Source organism: Pristis pectinata, chromosome 31, assembly GCF_009764475.1.
Source record: "Pristis pectinata isolate sPriPec2 chromosome 31, sPriPec2.1.pri, whole genome shotgun sequence".
Lineage (NCBI taxonomy): Eukaryota > Metazoa > Chordata > Chondrichthyes > Rhinopristiformes > Pristidae > Pristis > Pristis pectinata.
The window spans coordinates 831796-853019 of record NC_067435.1 but is presented as its reverse complement, the minus strand read 5'-3'; the positions used below and the strand labels follow the sequence as shown (position 1 = coordinate 853019).

Sequence of the window (21224 nt, the reverse complement as noted above, 5' to 3'; positions counted from 1 at the left end):
GATTCGAGGAAGTCATTTAAAACTGAGGTGCATGGGTACAATTTCCCATGTGGAGTTCTCTGCCGGAGGGCTGTGGAGGCTGGGTCACTAGGGCTAAAGAGGAACTAGATGCATGTCTGAAAGATTCACAAGAATCAATGGCCACGGGGAATGGCACAGATAAGGAGACAAATCCTGTGGCAGATCAGCTATGATCATGTTGAATGGGGATTAGTGGCCCAGGTTAATGAGGGCTGTAGATAACAAACAAGGTGTAGCCCTATTCTCATCCTCCACCCCCACACACGTGATCTTTTAGGTTCCCAATAGGCTTTGTCTATTTCTTTGCTATCTTCTTGCTCTTAATGCAATTATAAGATACCCTTGGATCTTTTTTGGTTTTACTCGCTGATATTTTCTCATACCCTCTCTTTACTTTCCTAATTTCACCTCTATGCTCTTCCAGGCTTTCAGGTGTATTAAGGTCTCCTCCCCTTGCCCTCCATACACCCTGTGATCCACAGGTCTCTGGACACGCAGTCCCTCCCATTTACTTTGTGGGAACCTGCTTACAGTCCCTTTGCCACCTTTCTTGAACACATCACATTGCTGCAGGGCTGATTAGCTTCAGGCCATTTCCAATCCCACTTTTACGAATTTACTTCTCAGTTTAGTAAAACTGGCTTTTTATTATTTATTTAAAACTATTTAGAAGTTACCTTTGTCCTCTCCCAGAATTTTTAGTAAATCTTAATGAATTACAACCATTACCCCAAAAGTGCTCTTCCACTGATATTCCTCACCTCACCTGCTTCATCCCTAATTGTAAATCCGCAATGGCATGGCTCCCCCTTCTCGGGCTTGCTACATAGTGGCTACAGAAGTTCTCCGGAAAGCAATTTGGGAATTCTGTGCTATTTGCGCCTTTTTACACTTTCTCAATTAATATTAATTGAAATCTCCCACTATGACTGCCTTAGTTCTTTTGTGCATTAGATATTTGTTTAGAAATTTGCCCCACAATCTCCCTCTGACTGTTTGAAGGTCTATGGTACACTCACAACAGCACGTCTTTCATTCAACCCATGTTGTTACTCCTTTTTAGGCAGTCCCTTGGGATCGAAAATAACTTTCGATCTGCATAGCCTCACTTGATGATCCTTCTGACATATTAGCCCTTCTCAGATCTGCAACTGTTTCTTTAGACTATTTTGGCATTAGCCTCTCCCTCCTTTTCATTCACTCCATTTGGTCTGAAACCGCTGTAATCAGGAGTGTTAAACCATCAGTCGTGTCCCTCTGAAAGCCACGTGATGTCAAATCTCTATGTTCAACTCCTCAAACGCTATTGCTCAAAAGCCATACCTCTAACAACTGAATCTTAACCTCTTTCTCATGCAACTGATTTTTCAAGGCTTGAACTTCCGGAGCAGTTGCTGGAGTTTGTTTTGGATCGAGAGTTTGAATCACCTGGGAAAAGAAAAATTGGATCAGGTGATCAAAGTGTTCTCTACTGTTAAATGCTCAAAATGTTACAATTGCATTTTATTTCTAGAATTTTGCACCCTTTCTATGGATAATCTAAATGTGCCCAAAAGGATTGAAAAGGGTTTGGAAATTCAGATTAGAGAGACCTTTTCAAATTATCTTCCTCTCAATGTATCTTGGCCTTAATTCCATGATAAGCAGCTTTAAATTACAAGCTATGAAGCAAACAGATTCTTAAAAGTTACCAAGATATTTTGTAAGATCGCAAATCTACTTTTAAACCAGAACATAATTGCTTTGCAACATGGACTGAGGGATGATGAGCCGTAGCAGTCAGCAGACTCACCGTCCGTGCCTTCTCCAGGTACTTCTTGTAGCGTTCCTCCATAGCCCTCATGTCCTCATCTTTCTTCTTCAAAACCTCCTGCAGCTCATCGATCTTACGGGCTGCTACAAATGGAAGAGAATCGATTGGGCTTTCAAAGCTTGAGTGCATCAAGGGACTGAGGTTCAGAAGTGCAGCACAGATACAGTTTCTTCTGTATTGTGCAACTGGCTGAACCTACTGACTCACAGAGTGACCACAGCATGGAATGTGGCCACTTGCTCAAGTTCCTAATGCAGGGAACTGCCACTCCCTGCCAATTCTTTGTGCAGATACTCCTTCAGCACCATTTAAGGCTGCAATTAAATCTGCCTCCACTTCTCCCCCGGCAGTACTTTCCAAACCTTAAACAATTGCTTTTCCCTTGCTTCACTTCCTTACATGACTTTTGGTTCTATTGCCATTCCCCTTCCTTCTACATCCCCTAGATCTTCAACTATCTGTCGATGGGAACAGTTCCTCTCTTCCCACTCTGTCTACACCTCCTGTTACAGAGTCACGGCCACACAGCATGGTCCTGTTCCAAGAACAAATCCTCCAATCTTCTCCAGTATATCCACATCACCTCTTGCTCCTGGAATCATATTAGTAAATCTTTTCTGCACCCTCTCTAAAGCCTCCGAACAGTGTTGTCCAGAACTAGACAATTATCCACTTCTGGCCAAACTCATGCCTTATGAAGGTTGACGGTTCCTTGCTCTTGTCCTTTATGCGTCTATCTATGAAGCCCAGCATCCAGCCCGCTATTTCTCAACTTGTGCAAAAAAAACAACCACCTACTCCTGTCTCCTGTTACAGTAAAACTCCAATAATCTGCTGTACAACTTCCTGGAGGTCCCAATGGGTTTGGTTTCTGGCTTAGTTGGTTCCATCTCCCGTGTTCCTTTGAACTCACCGGAGCTCAGTCCCTTTAAACTTGCTGCCATTCAACTGCAAATTTATTATATTACTTCATAATATCTAACAAAAAGTTAAATTAAAAATTTGTTGGAGTATTAATAACAACGTCCAATAGTTCAGAAAATCTGCCAGTTTGGTACCAAGGGAGCTGGATTTACAGTTTATCCACACTGCCAAAGCCTGTTCAGTCTTGATGACAAAGCTATTACAAGACAGCTCACCAATTGTCATCAAACCCATTCCCCTGATCACACCTTTCAGTTACTTCAAAAACACTCTTATCAAGTTAGACACACACGAATTGCCATTAACAAATCCACACTGACCTTCTCTAATCCATCTACAGATGTCCATGGTGCAATCATCTCCGATTATTGTTTCTGGAACATTATCCAAGACTTGGGTTAAACTGACTGCTCTGTCGTTACTGCATTTATCCACGTGCTTTTTTTGAACAAGAGCGTAACATGTACAATTTTCAGTTGTCAGGCATTGCTCAATATTTGGAAGATTATGGTAAGGGCATCTATAATTTCTCCCGACTTCCCTCCGTATCACACCAGGACCAGGGATCTACATTATTGCAGATCACTTTTTCTAGTACCTCCACTTTATCAATTTTTAGGCTGCTCTGAATCTCAACCACTTGTTCATTTGTCGTGACTCCCACACCATCATCCTTCTTGGTAAAGACCGATGCAAAGTACTCACTTGTTACGCTCTCTACCTTGATCTCCTATTGACCCCTCCCCGCCTCTTACACCCTTTTCCTATTCACATGCCTGCAGCATATTTTCAGATTCCCTTTTATATCATTTCTCATGCTCCCTCTTTACTTCCCTTATTTCCCTTTTCACTTTGCCTCTGAACTTTTTGTGATGAAAGAGTAGGGAAAAAAGATTACAAAAGGGAGTTTTGGGCTCAGGAGAAACGTCTTTATTCAATTCATTCACGGGATGTGGTCATCATGGCAAATACGTCATTTGTTGCCAATCCCTTCCTGGTTTCCTTTCATTTCTTACCCTCCAAAAGGCACCTACAGAACTGGTTTACTTGAGAGCAACAGCCAAAGTCCATGACTCAAGCTGGTTATTATCTTCAGTCTAATACTGCCTTTTGAGAGTGATACAAACCAGGTTTCCAAAGTAACCACTGCACCACTTGAAGAGGAATTGGATATCTCTATGTCCTGCCATCAACGCTCCTCAATGTGGGATCTCCCCTCCACATCCTGCCATCAACGCTCCTCAATGTGGGATCTCCCCTCCACGTCCTGCCATCAACGCTCCTCAATTAACAGTTCCAAAACAAAACTGATTAACTACTCACCCATCTATCTCAGTTCTGTCACTGTTTGTGCAAAATGGTTCTTGCATTGCACCACTTAACAGTCAATAAAGTCCAAAAATAACAGTGTGGTTGCATTAAGTTGTCTTGTTGTACCAAGGGATTTTACAAGTACAAGTGATGAGTAGGTCCTACCACTTACTGTAGCTGTCCACTGTGGGTTCGAGGTCATCAATGTATTCTCTTTTTTTCTGTAGCTCAGTGTGGGCTTCATGCAGCTTCTCTCTGTAACAATGTGGAAGAACTTAATATGGGGGGGGGGGTAACAATTTTCTTTACCAGTTGGGGAAAATAGGAACGTTAATTTTATCAAGATACTCATCAGCACGAGTTGACTGTTCACCAGATCAGCCAATGATTTCACATCAGGAGGCGGAAGTTTATATTCTCAGCTGTATAAACAGCACAACTTCCCTCGTACAGGAATTAGCATGGGAAGGATAAACACTTTCACGACGATACTTCGCTGTCTTGGTAAAGTCACAAAACAACAAATTTCACAACATGTGTCAGTGATAATAAACTGGATTCTGGACCCTGGCTGGTGAACTTGCATCAGAAAAACTGGTCTGACTGTGGAAGTCAGCAGCTTAGTTGTTTCTCTAGAGCATTCTTTGTCCGCTGCATTGTATTGGGCAGCACAGTGCAGCTGCCGCCTCGCAGCCCAGCGACCTGGGTTCGATCCTGACTTCCGGTGCTGTCTGTGTGGAGTTTGCATGTTTGCCCCAGGACCACGTGGGTTTCCTCCGGGTGCTCCGGTTTCCTCCCACGTTCCATAGATGTGTGAGTCAGTAGGTCAATTGGTCCCAGTGTGTAGGTGCGTGGTAGAATTTTTGGGGGGAGGGGGAGTTAATGGGAATATAAGGAGAATAAAATGGAACAGTGTAAATGGGATGGGCACTTGATTGTCAGTGTGGACTCAGTGGGCTGAAGGGCCTGTTTCTGTGCTGTATGACTGTGTCTAGTATCCACATCTGATGAACAGGAACTAGTATGCTTTACCAAAATTAAACTGCCTGGTTCCCTGTACAATTAAATTTTCACAGCAGGGAGATTTAAATAAAGTTCTATGGAATATTGGTGGTGCAAATATGTAGAGAAACCAACACAAGACAAAGCTCGACATGGGCAACAAGCAGAGAACAATAACTCTTCAGCACCTTCCTGTACCTTCCCATTCTGCTGATTTATTGGCCTAGGGCAGTGATGATGCAGTGAAAGCTTCTGCCCAGCCCAAAACCACTCATTCCTCAATGTAATAAGAGAAAGTTAACACGAGTTATGCAATATTCTCCTTGAACTGTACAAAATCCCTGTATGAAAACATGCTACATAATATGCTTCAAATCTTTTCAAGGGAGGGGGAGACCAGCAAACCCTGTTGATCAAGGTGCTCGCTGGTGATTTTGGTGAAGAACGGCCAGGATTCAGAGGAGAACCAAACTAAAACCCACAGATGTAACTATCTGGAAGAACGTCGGTGGGAAGAAATTACCACAGTCTAGACAGCCTAATCTCTTTACAAACACCACACATGCTTAGATGTTTCTATCTATGGAGTAGGTGGACCAGTTCTCAATTATACCACAGGTTGTGCCCCACTTTTGCCAGTGTTGGTGGGGGGGTTAAATACTGAAATCTGTTTAGGCAACTACAAACAAGACTTCTGTTGATCTTAATGAACCCATTCTTCCTTCAAAAAGCTTTCCAAATATTCATCACAACTGAAACAACACAGCGAAGTGTTGTGGTATGTCATTATCAATGCTTACAAAGCAGTTTCCAAGTGGCAGAGGATCATCTACAGGGCATCAGGGGCAACGTGCTTGTAAATACTTGGATAGTCAAGGCCTGATCAGGGACAGTCAGCATGGTTTTGTGGGAGGTCATGCCTGATGAATCTTTGAGTTTTTTTGAAGAGGTAACTAAGGGATAGATGAAGGTAGGGCAGTGTACGTTGTCTATATGGACTTTAGTAAGGCCTTTGACAAGGTCCTGCATGGCAGGCTGATCTGGAAGATTAGGTCGCATGGGATTCAGGGGGAGTTAGTGAGGTGGATTCAGAATTGGCTCAGTGATAGGAAGCAGAGGGTGATGATTGAAGGTCGATTCTCCAACTGGAAGCCTGTGACTAGTGGGGTGTCCCAGGGGTCAGTATTGGGACTTCTGCTATTATGTATGTAAATGATTTGGATATGAATGTACACGGCACAATTAGCAAGTATGCTGATGATACTAAATTAGGGGGTCTTGTTGATAGTGAAGCAGGTCGCAATGAATTGCAGAGAGATCTTGGTCAGTTAGGGAGATGGGCTGAGGAATGGCAAATGGATTTCAACTTAGATAAGTGTGAGGTGATGCATTTTGGACAGTCAAACCAGGGTAGGACTTGTACAGTGAATGGCAGGGCACTGACAAGCATTGTGGAACAGAGGGACCTGGGAGTACGAGTGCACAGTTCACTGAAAGCAGCCGTGCAAGTAGACAGGGTGGTGAAGGCGGCGTTTAGCTCGCTGGTCTTCATCAGTCAGGGCACTGAATTTAAGAGCAGGGACATCACGTTGCAGTTATACGAGACACTGGTGAGGCTGCACTTGAAGTACTGTGCACAGTTTTGGTCACACTGTTATAGGAAAGACGTTGTCAAGCTGGAGAGGGTGCAGAAGAGATTTACAAGGATGTTGCCTGGACTAGAGGGCCTGAGTTATAGGGAGAGGTTGGCCACGCTGGATCTTTATTCCTTGGAGCGTAGGAGAATGAGGGGTGACCTCAAAAAGTTTATAAAATTATGAGGGGTATGGATAAGGTGGATGGTCAGTCTTTTCCCCTTCAATCATCACCCATAACTAGAGGGCACAGATACAAGATAAGAGGGGAGAGATTTAAAAGAGACCCGAGAGGCAACTTCTTTGCACAGAGGGTGGTGAATGAGCTGCCAGAGGAAGTGGTCGAGGTGGGTACAATTGCAACACTTAAAGGGCATTTGGAGAGGTACATGGAGAGGAGGGGCTTGCAGGGTTATGGGCCGAACGCAGGCAACTGAGACTAGCAGGGAGGATGCTGTGATTGGCATGGACCAGTTGGGCAGAAGGGCCGGTTTCTGTGCTGTATTACTGTATGACTCTAAGATACAAAACCTTTGTTGCCATGGTTTTAATTGAAGGACACTGGTGACGATAGTTTAGCAGAAATATTTGTTTTCAAATTTGATTATCTATAAGTGCAAGGCCACACGTGTGAAAGAGATTTCTTTTGTACTTACAAGTGTTCATCCAGTTTCCGTTTCAGCAAATTAGACTGCAAGGAAGAACAAAGGGGAGGAGAAGGAAGGTAAGGTTGAGTAAAGACTACAAAAGGAAAACACAACTGTTCTGTTAATCAAAGTTCCATCGAAATATTTCACACTTGCAAAAGTTAATCACATCTAGGAAAAGCAGCATAACCCAAATACAGCGAAGCTTCACAGGTGATAATCTGACCCCAAATCTCAAGTCCTTCACTTGGCCATTGAGCTCTGTGTCCATTCGAACAGAGACTTAAATCTGAATCAAGACCCATTCAATTCCCTTTTGTGCCAGTGGGATGGCAGTTACAACTGGTTTTCTGTAGTGGACATAACTCAACAAGGAATAGAAAGAAACATTACCCCGTGACCAAATCCTTCATTTCCCATAGTCTCAAAATCAGACTTCTACACAACCTTTGCTGGCTCTCACTTTATAACATTTCTTCCATGAATTACAAGCCTTTGATGTTCAAATTTAATGCCATGCCATCTTTCTTCAGCCCTTTGACTCTTCTACCTATCACTTCTCAGCTTATTACATCTCCTCCCTCCCCCACCCTCCTACCTTCCCCCCTCACCTATCCCCTGCCTGCATGTACTCCTCCCCCTCCCATGACTTTCTTATTCTGGCTTCTGCCCTCTTCCTTTCCAGTCCTGATGAAGGATCTCGACCTGAAACATCGACTGTTGATTTCTCTCCATAGACGCTGCCCGACCTGCTGAGTTCCTCCAGCATCTTGGGCATGTTACATCTATCAGTTGCTCCTCACCCCCTCTGCTAGATACAGCTCTATAAATCTCCATCAGATTTGTCAAACACCATTTCACCTTCACAAGTCCACGATGACTTTGCCCAATCCCATTGTTATTAAAGACCGTTACCACTTAACAGATTCCAACGTGTTCCTTACCACTGACCAACTTGTCTGTAGTCCCTGGTTTTCTCTTTCTTTCTTTTCTTAAGCAGTGGGATTAAATTTGCTATTTTCCAGTCTGTGGAAACCATTCTAGATTATTTGGAATTATGGAAGATGAGAACCAATGTTTGTTGCAGTTTATATATTAATTTTTCTTGAGACACTGATTTCAGTTCAAACTAATTCACTTTCAATCTTTATATAAATTGTGTATAATTAAATATTTATGATCATTCTTTCCTAAAACTACAATATTATTAACCCTTTCTCATTACACAATACTACATCCAAAATAGACTGTCCCCTAGCTGGTTCCTTGATTATCAATATGCTCAGAAAGGCCAGAATTGTTTTGTAATAGATTCAAGTGAATTCAATGTAAAATACCTTCCTGAGTTATAACATGATAGAGCTTTAAACATGCTTATCTGGCTGTAAAGTACCTTGGGGTATTCTGATGTCAAGCAAGGTGCTATGTAAATGCAAGTTCTTTCTGCCCCAATGGGAAGTAGAGATATTGTCAAATACCTTATTAACTCATTCCTAGCTCTACATCAAAAATCCTGTTTAACCATTTTACTATGCCCACTCTATAATCAACTTGAACCTTCAACCTGATTGCTAATTGGGTGCCATAAAATTTTTCTAACTCTGTTTACCTAGATATAAATTTTTCAAAAGTCCCAAATTCAAGGCACCCTGACATCCTAGTTCCTAATGCTTCCTCTACAAAACAGATCAGAGGATTCACTGCTCCAAGTGATCTGAAGAAATAACTTTGTTCCATCCTCTTTTAATGTTATGTCCACAACAGTCCATTAGATACTCCAAATATGTGAACAAGATCTCAATAGGCCCAGTGAAAGGTTGGTGACTATCTCACATGTCTATTAACAAGGAGTGAATGGAATCGTTGGCTTCAACCCTTTGAAAAGTGCCAGGTTTGTACTTCCAGAACCATTCTCCATACACTTTCAATTAATTCAAACAAGGTCTACAACCATGAATATTAGTTGACTGTTTTTTGTTAAATAAAATAATGGTTGCTTTGTGTTTGATGGTCTTAACTCCATTATGATAGCCATTTTTTATTGAACACTATGGCTTTCACTGTTTACCATAGGGGACAAAAGAATGCACAATACTGGAAAAGACCATTTGGTCAGTCCCAGTAATATCAAACCAGGGGTTTAAAAGCCCGCAGATTAAAAGGAGAGAGATTGGAGAAGGTGGAAAATTCTTTGATTTTAAGATCCTGGGAAGGAGCCATGTTAAGAGTGGAAAAGATGGTATACAAGATGGGCAATTTATAATGTGTTCTAGAAACACTTCCCTCTTTGACATAAAGTGAACTGGTACAGGAGCTTAGTGGCTCTGTAGCGTTATACGGTTATCTGCAGAACCCAGATTATCAAGGTTCTATATTCTTTGATGGAGAAAACGACACTCTACAAAGGGTTGAAGGATATCCAAACCAAAAAAGTAAAGGGAAGCACTTCATTGTGATATCTTTTAAATAGGCAAAGGACAAATTAAATGTGATTTCACAGCAGCAAGTTAAAATATGTAGCAATTTTAAGTGGTGCCCTGGGCCAACAGCCTGTGCAACTTTTCAATTGATTTGTGTTTTTTCTGTGCGCTCATTTTGGATGAATTTCTAACTGCTGATATACTTACAATGGCCTATTGTAGGTGAGAACACACAAAAGGGAAGAGAAAGAAACACATTAGACATTTATCAACCAAAATTAATCCACTTTACTCAGTGTCACATTTTACATTTAACCTTCCCTCATCAACAAAGTAGCAGCTTTCAAAGTATGACATTGCTGCCCAGTGAAGTTACATTGGCATAAAAGCTACACGTATAGCTGCATTTTCAAGTTTCTTTCCATACCTGATTGCACAAGTAATTCAGGTTCTATTCAACTTAACCCGATCTTTCTTCAAAATCTGCATACGGTGACAATGCCATTGCCAGACAACGCGATGGGGAGTGGATACTTACTCTGCTGACCAAACCCGATGACCAGACTGCTGTAAGCAACTGACATTAATATAATGGACAATTTATTGACGTATCCTCCAGTCATTGCATTTTTCTAGGGAATATACTCCACTTTTACTGGGAGGAGTTGCGGTAATTTCTACTTTTCTTCTTCCTTCCTTACACTATTTATTTATTTTTGTAATTTATAGTACTTATATGCTTTCATGCTGTAGTGTTGCCGCAAAACAAATTTCAGGTCATACAAGTCAGTAATAATAAATCTGATTATTTTTTTTCTGCTCTGTAAATAGGCCCTTTCTAAACTGACTCTCTTTGCAGTACAACAGACCGTTTGCTGTGAGTCGCACACTCCACCCCTCCTCCAACTCACTGGCTGCAGTGGTGTTGTTACTAAATATTCAGTTCTTTAAAATGGAGAAGAGCGCAAGTAGTAGAATCAGGGTAGGCCATTCAACACCTTGACTTGTTCTGCCATCCAATCAGATGATGGCTGATCCTTTGCTCCTCTACCACTCTCCTGCATTAACCTCAGATCCCTCCATTCTCTTAATATCACTTGATTTCAAAATACAGAGCAACTGAGGCTCTAAAGGCCTCTTTGGTAGAAAATTCCACCTACTGGATAAGGACAGTTCTTCACATCACTGTCCTCAACAGCCACATAGACATCTCACTTTAAGATTGTGATCCTTGGTTCTAGACACCCAGCTGGAGAAACCAACTCTGCTTCCAACCTGTCAACTTCTGAAACACACAAGATGCTTACAATGAGATCACCTCTCATTTCTCTAAACTCAAAAGAGGAAAGGCCCAGTTTGCTTCATCTCTTCTCACACAGCAAACTTGCCATCGTAGCAACACAAGAAACAAAGGCTGGAATGGGCCAGCCAGCTTCACTGTTCACTGATCAGGGCTGATCTAATCCTGTCCTCTATACCATTTCCCACTTGCTCCCAATACACCTCAAATTCCTCAGGGTTTAAATATCTGTTAGTCTCTGCCTTGAATATATTCATTGACTCTGCCTCCACAGTTCTGTGGGGAAGACAATTGCAGACATTTTCTACCCTCCAAGAGAAGGAATATTTTCTCATCTTCATCCAAAATACACTACATCTACTGGTTCCCCTTTATCCACCCTGTTTGTTACATCCTTGAGGAGCTTAGCAGATCTGTCAAACACGATTTCCCTTTAATGAAACACGTTGACCCTGCTTGATTGTTTTATGACTTTCTAGATGCCACACTATTACCTTCTTAATAGTGGATTTCTTAATGACAGATGTTAGGCTAACTGGTCAACATTTTCCTGCCTTCCCTCTCCCTCCTTTCTTGAATAGCTATATTACATTTCGGGTTTTCCAATCCTTTGAAGTCTCTGTAGAATCCAGAGAACTTTAGTAGATTACACCAACACATCCGCCCTCTTTGCAGCCACCTCCTTTAAGACCTGAGGCTTTGTTGGTCTGTAGCCCACTAGTTTGCCAAGTAGTTTTTGCTTGTGAAAGATAGTTTTAAGTTCCTCCTTTCCGATAGCCCCTAATTATCTATTATTACTGAGATTTTTAGTGTCTTCTAACATGACTGATCCAAGATAATAACTTAGAATCTCTGCCATTTCTCTATTTCTGACTATTAATTCCCACCTCATTATCCAAAGACCAATGTTTACTTTAGCCACTTGCTGCCTTTTTATAAACTTGAAGTTCTTACTGTCTGTTTTTAGATATAATTTGCTAATTTATTCTCATTCTTTTTAAAAAATATTTATTTTGGTCATCCTTTGCTGATTTCCAAAATGTTTCCCAGATCTCTGGCCCAACTTCTCTTTCAATCTAATACCATTGTTAACTTCCCTAGTGAGCCACCGACGGTGCAGCCTTCTCTCAGGACCTCTCACCTTTACTGAGATCTATGAAATATCTCCTTGAACGTCTGTTATTGACAATCTACAATTTTGTGCTTTAATCTATTTTCCCTGTCCACTTTTGCCAACTTTATCCTCATGCTGTTGTAGTTGCCTTTACTTAAATGTAGGACATTAGATTTTGGCCCAAGTTTCTTACCTCAAACTGAATTTGAGATTGTCCTACAGTATGTTCATGCCTTCCTAAGGGATCCTTTACCAATGAGATTCATTAATCCTGTCTCATTATATAATACCAGATTTAAAATAGTCTGCTCCCCAGTTGGATCCTGAATGTATTGCTTCAAGAAATCATCTGAATACACTATGGACCTGGCCTCAAAACTACCCTTGCCAACTTGATTCCTCCAATTGATATGATTAACTTCACCCAGGGTTATAGCAGTATCTTCCTTTCAAGCCCTTGTTATTTCTTGAAGTGTTGTTCTCACCAGTGATTTTATCTCCATCTGAACTATTCTACATCTTGAGCTTCCGAGCCAGTATCATTTGTCATTATATCAGTGATCTCATCCTTTATTAACAGAGCTCCATCATCTCCTTTTCCTTTCTACCTATCCTTCTGCAATGTCAAATACCCCGAACACTCAGTCTTACTCTTGGTCACATCACAACCCTGTTTCTGAATTGGCCATTAGACTTTATTTGTGTCATCAGCTCGTTGACCTTATTATGAATGTGTGTACATTCAGATAAACAACTTTAATTTTATGTTTTCATTTTTTCTGCTCTACTTGCTGGTGCGATCTAATGCTCGTGCACACTACCTCTTCCCAGTGCACTCTAGTTTTCCCTATCTCCAACGTTCCCACAGTGGCTCCAGCTCCAATACCTGTAGGTCAGCTGGCTGCACATGTCTAGGTCACTGCCCTCCTACATGGCATAGGATGCATGTTCCACTCAGCCAGGCTACCCTGCTGCTCCTTAACCTTAGAGCTAATGACTTATGAAGCAGAAATTAGACAATAGAAGATACTCACCAACCACCCACCAATCATCTAACTGCTTTCTGCCAAATTCACCTCCGAACTTTGACATCATACTTTGTAAGCTCTGCCAAGCTTGCACTGCTTTTAAAACTCTCTGGGTCTCTGTTTCCAAACTGCTAATGATCAATCTGTGAACTTTCACTGAGTTCCTCTATTGCAAGTATTTCCTTCCTTCCTTATGTAGGGAGAGGGGTGCTGTACATAATATTCCAAGTGCAGTCTCACCAGAGACTTACATAATTGGAGCAAACTGTTTCTATTTTTACACTCAAATTACCTTGCTGTATCTGCAGAGATTCTTTCAGTAATTTTTGTTCAAGGACACGAAGGACAGCAGGCTGGGGAAAATCCAGTTCTTTTCCTGTCTACATTTGCTCATTTGTCACCAATAAATCAATTCAACAACACAACCTCAGCTGCAATTACCAGCAGGAAAATCTGACTGCTTCATTATCTTGGCTGCATTTAAAATTATTTTCATCCCGGGAATTACATTAGGCTGAATGCCACTTAAGACATGGGACCAACAAATGTTCAGGGAGCAGATCATTGGTGGGAGCAAGACAGACAGACGGATGGACAGGCAAAGGGAGAAGGACTTTGACAATTCAAGTTTCCTCCAATATTTCATGCAAGGAGTATGCACCTTCACTTCCATCATTAAGTTCACACTGATCCATTTGTTTCTCTGGGCAGACCACATTAGACAGTTACCCAGCATTTGTACTCACATCTTCGGCTTTGCTTCCCTGTTCCTGTAGAGCCCTCTGGAGCTGTTCCACTTGAGACCGTAACTCAGTGATTTGCTGCTGGTTCAACCTGGAACACATTGGTCACTAAGGTTAAAAATACATTCTTTAACATACAAACATTTAAAATGTTGGTGGGTTTTATCGCCCCTGCTTCATGAGGGAACACAAGTCTAACAACATTAATTGGAGCAATCTGCAAACAAGAACTGTGGCACATAGAACATGAAGAGGACATTCAACCCATCAAACTTCTTGTGCATTCTGTCAGCGTTAGAGCTGATCTTGTGCTTCAACTCTATTTACCTGCCTTGGTTCTGTGAGAAAATAAACAATATCAGTTTTGAAATTTTACTGAAGCCTCAGTAACTTTTTGGGGAAGACAACTGCAGATTGCCACTACCTTTATGTGCAATGCTTCTGATATTATCCCCAGGCAGCCCTGCTCTAATTGTAATATTCATACCCCTTGCTCTGGGCACCATATGTACTTTATCTCAATTTAATCACCCTTTACCATTCTGAATTCATTGGTGAGGAACTAATATAACAAGCAATCAACAGCTTCACTTAGCTGCAAACCAGGAGCATTTGAGAGTTTATCTTCAGTGGTGTGCATATTGGAACCACGGACGATTCACCGACTCTCAGGAAGATTCTTGGTATGCCACTTCAGATTATTCTTCAGTACAACTATGGTGCTTTCTTATAGCCCACAGATATCAAACAGGACAACCCAGAAGGTAAGAGGAGAACATAGCCTTCCCATGTTTTCTGGAGTGCCTACCAAGAGGCTGGATTGTATTTGGGATGCCTCCAATTTAGATAGAAAAGTAAACTGCTTAATTTCAGCACCACTTGGTTGGAGAGTAATGTCAGACTGACTTCCAATGTTCATTTCTTTCAGTCCTTTACCTTCCCTCCCAAATAAAAAATAGTGAATTTCCCAAGTGGTAAAAATCACTTCTATTCTGCATTCAAAAGTAAACCTCAAATTGCAAAGATTTTACAAAAGGCAAGAACACGAAGGGATTTTCATGATATTAATTGTCGCAGGGAAGTTTACTTATCCAAAGAATATCTTCATGAAATGGAAATCATTCTTAATGTGGGTGTGAACAAACATGATGTTTTATTACATATCCTATCCCATAAATGGAAATTCTTGGTTAAAAGCCTACATTTATAAAGTTGATTTTTCCAATCTATTTGGATACACAACCACATGATCAGGGAAGCCACTCAGTCTCCAAGTCTTACTGGGTGCAGCTTCTCTTCCCAAACGTCAGCAAAACTCTGTCTAACCTGTTTTCATTCTGCAGTTTGTGGGTGTGCCTGCTGGCCTCATCCAGTACGCTCTGGAACTCTGTCAACCGATCCTTGCGAGTCTCCTCCTGCTGTACACGCAGCATCTTGTTCTCATGCTGCAGCCGTATAACTTTTTCCCTGAAAGAATTACTGACACAAGTTAGTGCCATGGCAATCCAAACCAGACCATGCACCTCATTGCTCTTTTCAGGAGTGAAGAGTCTAGTAGCTTGAGCTCCTGCAAAGTGACAATATTCTGAAAGGTTTTACAGTCAATGAAAATGATTTGAAATCTGTTTTAGGAACCTTTTCCTTAACAAATGGGTAAGGTGGGAGGTTGCAGAGACGAAGGAAGAGAACAATAAGACTACCAAACCTGCAGAAAATATTACCAGTCATATTTCCAATTTTTCCAAAATAACATATTTTGAAATTTGCATTTCGCCTTTAAATCAGAATTTTACAAACTATCATTGCATTATGTCAATTTTTTTTTACATAAACTCAAGCTGCATTCAATTTAAAGAATATTCAATTTTTGATTGAGACAAAATAAATGTAAAATACTTTATTTCCCATTGAAGAACTTGGAACCTTAGGGGAGAGTGAGCATGGGTCTTGGTATTAGAGAAAGGCATACATTGAAATAATGACTCACTGGAGCTCTGCAGGAACCATCTCCGCTGCAAGATTTCCCACTGATAAATCTTCATCAGATGCTACAAATGAACACAAAACACAGGGCAATACTTAGATACACTGCATGTATATTATATTTTTATGTCCACACATTCCCCAATTTACAAAGTGCAGTCCTGGTTAAGAGCTTACACCAGCAGACATGACACTGCAGCAACACACAGTTTAAGGTCCTAGTGGCACAGAATGAACATTGGATTCTTGTTTCCTGAAGCAAGGAGAATATGCAGGTGATATATGCACAGTGTTAGGACTTGGGAAGATGATTATAATAATTATTTTCTGTCCCTATTTCCTGCATCATAAATTTTACACCAAAAGCAGCAGTTACACAAAAAAATATAAGGAACAGTACAAGAAATAGAATGAAAGCTAGTCAGTGGCTGTAGGATGAGAATAATTACATTTACATGGCTCCTTTCACATATATTTTGGGATGTTTCAAAATGCTTTAAAACCAGTGAAGTACTTTTGAAGTGTAGTCACAGCTGTAGGAAATGCAGCAGGCAATTTGTACAAGTCCTGGCAAACAGCAGCATGATAATGGAGACACTAGATGTGATAACGATTGGAAGCAATCCATTTCCACCCTCCACACCCACCGAGAATTAGCCTCTATTTAACTTGAATTCAACCTTTTTTGAAACAGAAGTGTGCAAGATATCAGGAGAGGAGTAAAAACAAAGTAATCTTTATCCTACTGCCTGTTTGGACAACACTATTGTTACTTTGTTGGTCTCATAGTCAACACTCTTCTTGGCCGCTGCTTCTTTAACCAGTGCAGTTAAAGTACTCAAGAGTCTCAAATGCAGTGGAAGGGACAGTGAAAGACTTTCAAAGAAATTTTTCACAGTGCTCAACAAAAGTATATTCCAGTTAAAAGCAAGGACAGTAAAGGTGGGGAGAGCCAGCTTTGGATAAGATATCTTTATTTATCACATGTACATCGAAATGCACAGTGAAATGCATCTTTTATGTTGAGTGTTCTGGGGACAGCCTGCAAGTGTTGCCACACTTCCAGCGTCAACAAAGCCATACATCTTTGGAATGTGGGAGAAAACCAAGCACCCAGAGGAAACCCACGCAGACACGGGGAGAACATACAAACTCCTTAAAGACAACAGCCAGAATTGAACCTGGGTCTCTGGCACTGTAATAGCGTTACGCTAACCGCTACACTACCGTGCCTGCCACTAAGCAAAACTAAGGAAATAAAAGAAGGCATCAAGCTGGAAGCTCATGCATATGAAGTTGCCAAAAGTAGTGGGTAACTGGAAGATTGGGATAACTTTAAAAAGTAACAAAGAACCATTAAGCAAACAATAAGGGAAGATAGATTACGAAAGTAAACTAGCACAAAACATAAACAGATAGTAAAGTTTTATGATTATATAAAGCAGAAAAGGGTGGCTAAAGTGAACGTAGGTCCCTTGGAAGATGAGGAGGGGGATTAATATTGCATAGTGGAAATGGCCGAGGCCTGGAACATGCCTCGGACATGTCTAACATGCCAAAGAGAGATGTTATGGATGCGATGGGAGGCGAGGAACTCGATACAATCACTGTCACTAAAGGGGTAGTGATGAGCAAACTAGTGGGCCTAAAGGTAGACAAGTCCCCTGGTCCTGATGCGATGAAAGAAATGACAGAAGTTACAGTAGAGGCGTTTGTGATAATTTACCAAAATTCTCTGGACTCTGGGCAGGTCCCGGCAGGTTGTAAGACAGCAAATGTTATGCCACTGTTTAAAAAAAAGATGTAGGCAAAAGGCAGATAACTATAGGCCAGTTAACTTAATGTCTGTAGTCGGGAAAATGCTTGAAGCTATCATTAAGGAAGAAACAGAGAGACATCTAGATAGAAGTGGTTCCATCAGGCAGCCACAGCGTGGATTCAGGAAGGGCAAGTCCTGTTTGACAAACTTACTGGAGCTCTTTGAGGATATAATGAGCGCAGTGGATAGAGGGGAACAGGTGGATGTTGTATACTTGGATTTCCAGAAGGTGTTCGATAAGGTGCTACATAAAAGACTTATCCATAAGATAAAGATGCATGGAGTTGGGGTAATGTATTAGCATGGATAGAGGATTGGCTAACCAATAGAAGGCAGAGAGTTGGGATAAATGGGTGTTTCTTCAGTTGGCAATCAGTGGTGAGTGGGGTGCCATAGAGGTCGGTGCTGGGTCCACAACTGTTAACGACATACATTAACGATTTGGAAGAGGGGACCAAGCGTAGCGTATCTAAGTTTGCTGATGACACTAAATTGAGTGGAAAAGCAAATTGTGCAAAGGATGCGGACAGTCTTCAGAGAGATATAGATATGTTAAGTGAGTGGGCAAGGGTCTGGCAGATGGAGTACAATGTTGGTAAATGCGAGGTCATCCACTTTGGAAGGATAAATAGAATAAATGGTGAAAGATTGCAGTATGCTGTTGTGCAGACAGACTTGGGAGTGCTTGTGCATGAATCGCTGAAGGTTGTTTGCAGGTGCAACAGGTTATCAAGAAGGCAAATGGAATGTTGGCCTTCATTGCTGGAGGGATTGAATTTAAGAGCAGAGAGGTTATGCCGCAACTGTACAGGGTACTGGTGAGGCCACACCTGGAGTACTGCATGCAGTTCTGGTCTCCTTACTTGCGGAAAGATATACTGGGTTTGCAGAGGAGGTTCACCAGGTTGATTCCGGAGATGAGGGGGTTAGCCTATGAGGAAAGGTCGAGTCGCCTGGGACTATACTCGCTGGAATTCAGAAGAATGAGAGGGGATCTTATGGAAACATATAAAATTATGAAAGGGAGAGATAAGATAGAGGTAGGAAGGTTGTTTCCACTGGTAGGTGAGACTAGAACTGTGGGACATGGCCTCAAGATTCAGGGGAATAGATTTAGGACAGAGATGAGGAGAAACTGCTTTTCCCAGAGTAGTAAATCTGTGGAATTGTCTGCTCAGGGAAGCAGTAGAGGCTGCCTCATTAAATATATTTAAGGCACAGTTGGATTTTGGCATAGTAGGGGAATTAAGGGTTTTGGGGAAAAGGCAGGTAGGTGGATCTGAGTCCATGGCCAGATCAGCCGTGATCTTATTGAATGGCGGAGCAGGCTCGACGGGCCAGATGGCCGACTCCTGCTCCTATGTTCTTATGTTATCACACAACTCTGCAGGTTAACCACATGTCCCAAGGAGCAGCCAAAATTCCAACCTTCAGCACAAGAGAAGCTGGCAGCAATGGGCATGTGGAATATTAACCTACCAGCTTTGCTCAAGAACTTCTGCTGTGTCTGTGCACATCTCAGCTCTTCATTGGTCTCCCTGAGGCCGTCGCGTTCCACTATTAACCGCTGCAACAACAAAACCATTTTAGCTTTAATTCTTCAAATCAGGTGTTCAATGGTGAAGTCAAATGTATAATTTAACATTCTCTCCCCAACGTCCCTCAATAACCTGTCAACCTTCATCAGCTGCATATCATCACCACAGCAACCCTAGCACCCCATCAGGGGGGATTTCCTTTGTCCTAGCCACCCCCCACACCCTCTCTGCAACTTAAAACTAACCTGTTCTCTCCCTTTCCCAGTTCTAACAAAGGTTCTTGGACCTGAAACGTTAACTGTGTTTGTCTTTCCACAGATGCTGTCTGACCCACTGAATGTTTCCAGCATTTTCTGCTTTATTTTCAGATTTCCAGCCTCTGCAGTTTATAGATTTACATTTACTTTCCAACATGGACAACAGCTGTGTAGGTGTAGCACCAGAAGAGGAACTCTCCACACTGCCCTTTATGTCACAGTTGCAGCCGCACCCAGTGTGATTTGGCAGAAAAGCAGTTCAGAAAGTTCAATCACCAAGTTTCTTTTCCTTGCAACTCATTCATGAAGTTGCAAAATGGAATGCACCATCCAGGCCACGCCATCTTCTCACAGCTACCATCGGGCAGGAGGTACAGAAACCTGAAGTCCCACACCACCAGGTTCAAGAACAGCTACTTCCCTTCAACCATTTGGTTCTTGAACCAACTGACACAACCCTAACCACTAGAGTTTACCTACACTATGACCACTTTGCACTAAAATGGACTTTTTTTTGGATCTAATTGTGTTCCTTCTTGTAAAAAAAATTGTGTTTAATTTATGTTTTTCTCGTGAATGCTGCTTATATGATGTTATCTGCCTGTGATGCTGCTGCAAGTAAGTTTTCATTGCACCTGTACATACATGGACTTGTACTTATGCAATAAACTCAACTTTGACCTTTCTTGGGTCTCGCTAGGTTTGGCAATGAGAATGGACATTCTGTCAACTTGTTTTCAATGAAGACAAAACCCAAAGTTGCCATTGGGACAGGATCTTTATAAAGTGCTGTCTCTGCAAATTCAAACAGGCAAATTAGCAGAGGCACAGAAAGAAAATCTGGACTGAAATAGGGCTGAAGTAAATCTGGTCAGTGACCAATGCATTACCCTTCCCATCATACAGTACAGGTGACTTCTGTGTTACAGGTGGGGGTTACAGGTGTGCACATGCAGTATTTTAATTCCTAGTAGGTTAATATATTGTACAGTCAGGTATAGATTTAAAGTGCCATCTATGTATGGGTCAGGGAACATGAGCTTTTCCCCACACATAGCTTCCGTGAGGGTGAATTGTCTTCTGTATCTCAGATTTTTGGGTAATGATTTGTGAATTCTGTAAGGGCGAATTTCTGTTACCCAAGTAGCTGCAACGCAGGGGTGGCCTGTAATCTCTTCCATCTAACTGAGGGAACAAAGCGATTGGCACACTGATGATGACCTCAACAATTTGTCAGCCTCAAGGCTTACTCAGATCTCATGTACTTGATCCTTACCAGTTCAAATCTCACCAAAACACATCTTCCTGACCCTGTTCACCTTTGACACTAAGCTCTAGCCTTCCTCTTTCAGGCGCTAACTGGCATGCTGTGCTGTTCTACCTGGGCTGCCTCTGTCCTGTGATCCAGCTCTCTGGGCTTACCTCCTTCTCTTTCAGCAGTGCATCATGCTTCTCCTGCAGGTGCTTGAACTCAAACTGCCACTTTTCTGTTTTCATCGACTCTTCTGTGTGCTTGTTGTGAAGCTCATGGACCTTCAACACCACAGGAGGGTATGAGGGGTGTGGTGGCAGCAGGGGGAATAAAAGTCAGAACATTACTTCAATTTAACAAAACACTAACCCAATTGTATTGAGCAGGTTCAAGAGCTCTTCTGTAAAATGCTGATAGA

General features: G+C 41.8%; 1 protein-coding gene across 2 annotated transcripts in view; it reads right to left on the bottom strand.

The window, feature by feature from the left end:
* LOC127584964 (protein Hook homolog 3-like) overlaps positions 1 to 21224 on the bottom strand; it is a 57786-nt gene that overhangs the window by 8487 nt on the left and 28075 nt on the right. For both annotated transcript variants that reach the window (XM_052042041.1, XM_052042042.1), the window contains 9 exons: positions 20977 to 21087; positions 19239 to 19326; positions 15945 to 16005; positions 15284 to 15424; positions 13961 to 14048; positions 7362 to 7396; positions 4242 to 4324; positions 1814 to 1917; positions 1345 to 1449 (listed from right to left, as the gene is read on the bottom strand). In XM_052042041.1, the coding sequence (XP_051898001.1) occupies positions 1345 to 1449; positions 1814 to 1917; positions 4242 to 4324; positions 7362 to 7396; positions 13961 to 14048; positions 15284 to 15424; positions 15945 to 16005; positions 19239 to 19326; positions 20977 to 21087 (816 nt within the window). The remainder of the gene's footprint in view (positions 1 to 1344; positions 1450 to 1813; positions 1918 to 4241; positions 4325 to 7361; positions 7397 to 13960; positions 14049 to 15283; positions 15425 to 15944; positions 16006 to 19238; positions 19327 to 20976; positions 21088 to 21224) is intronic.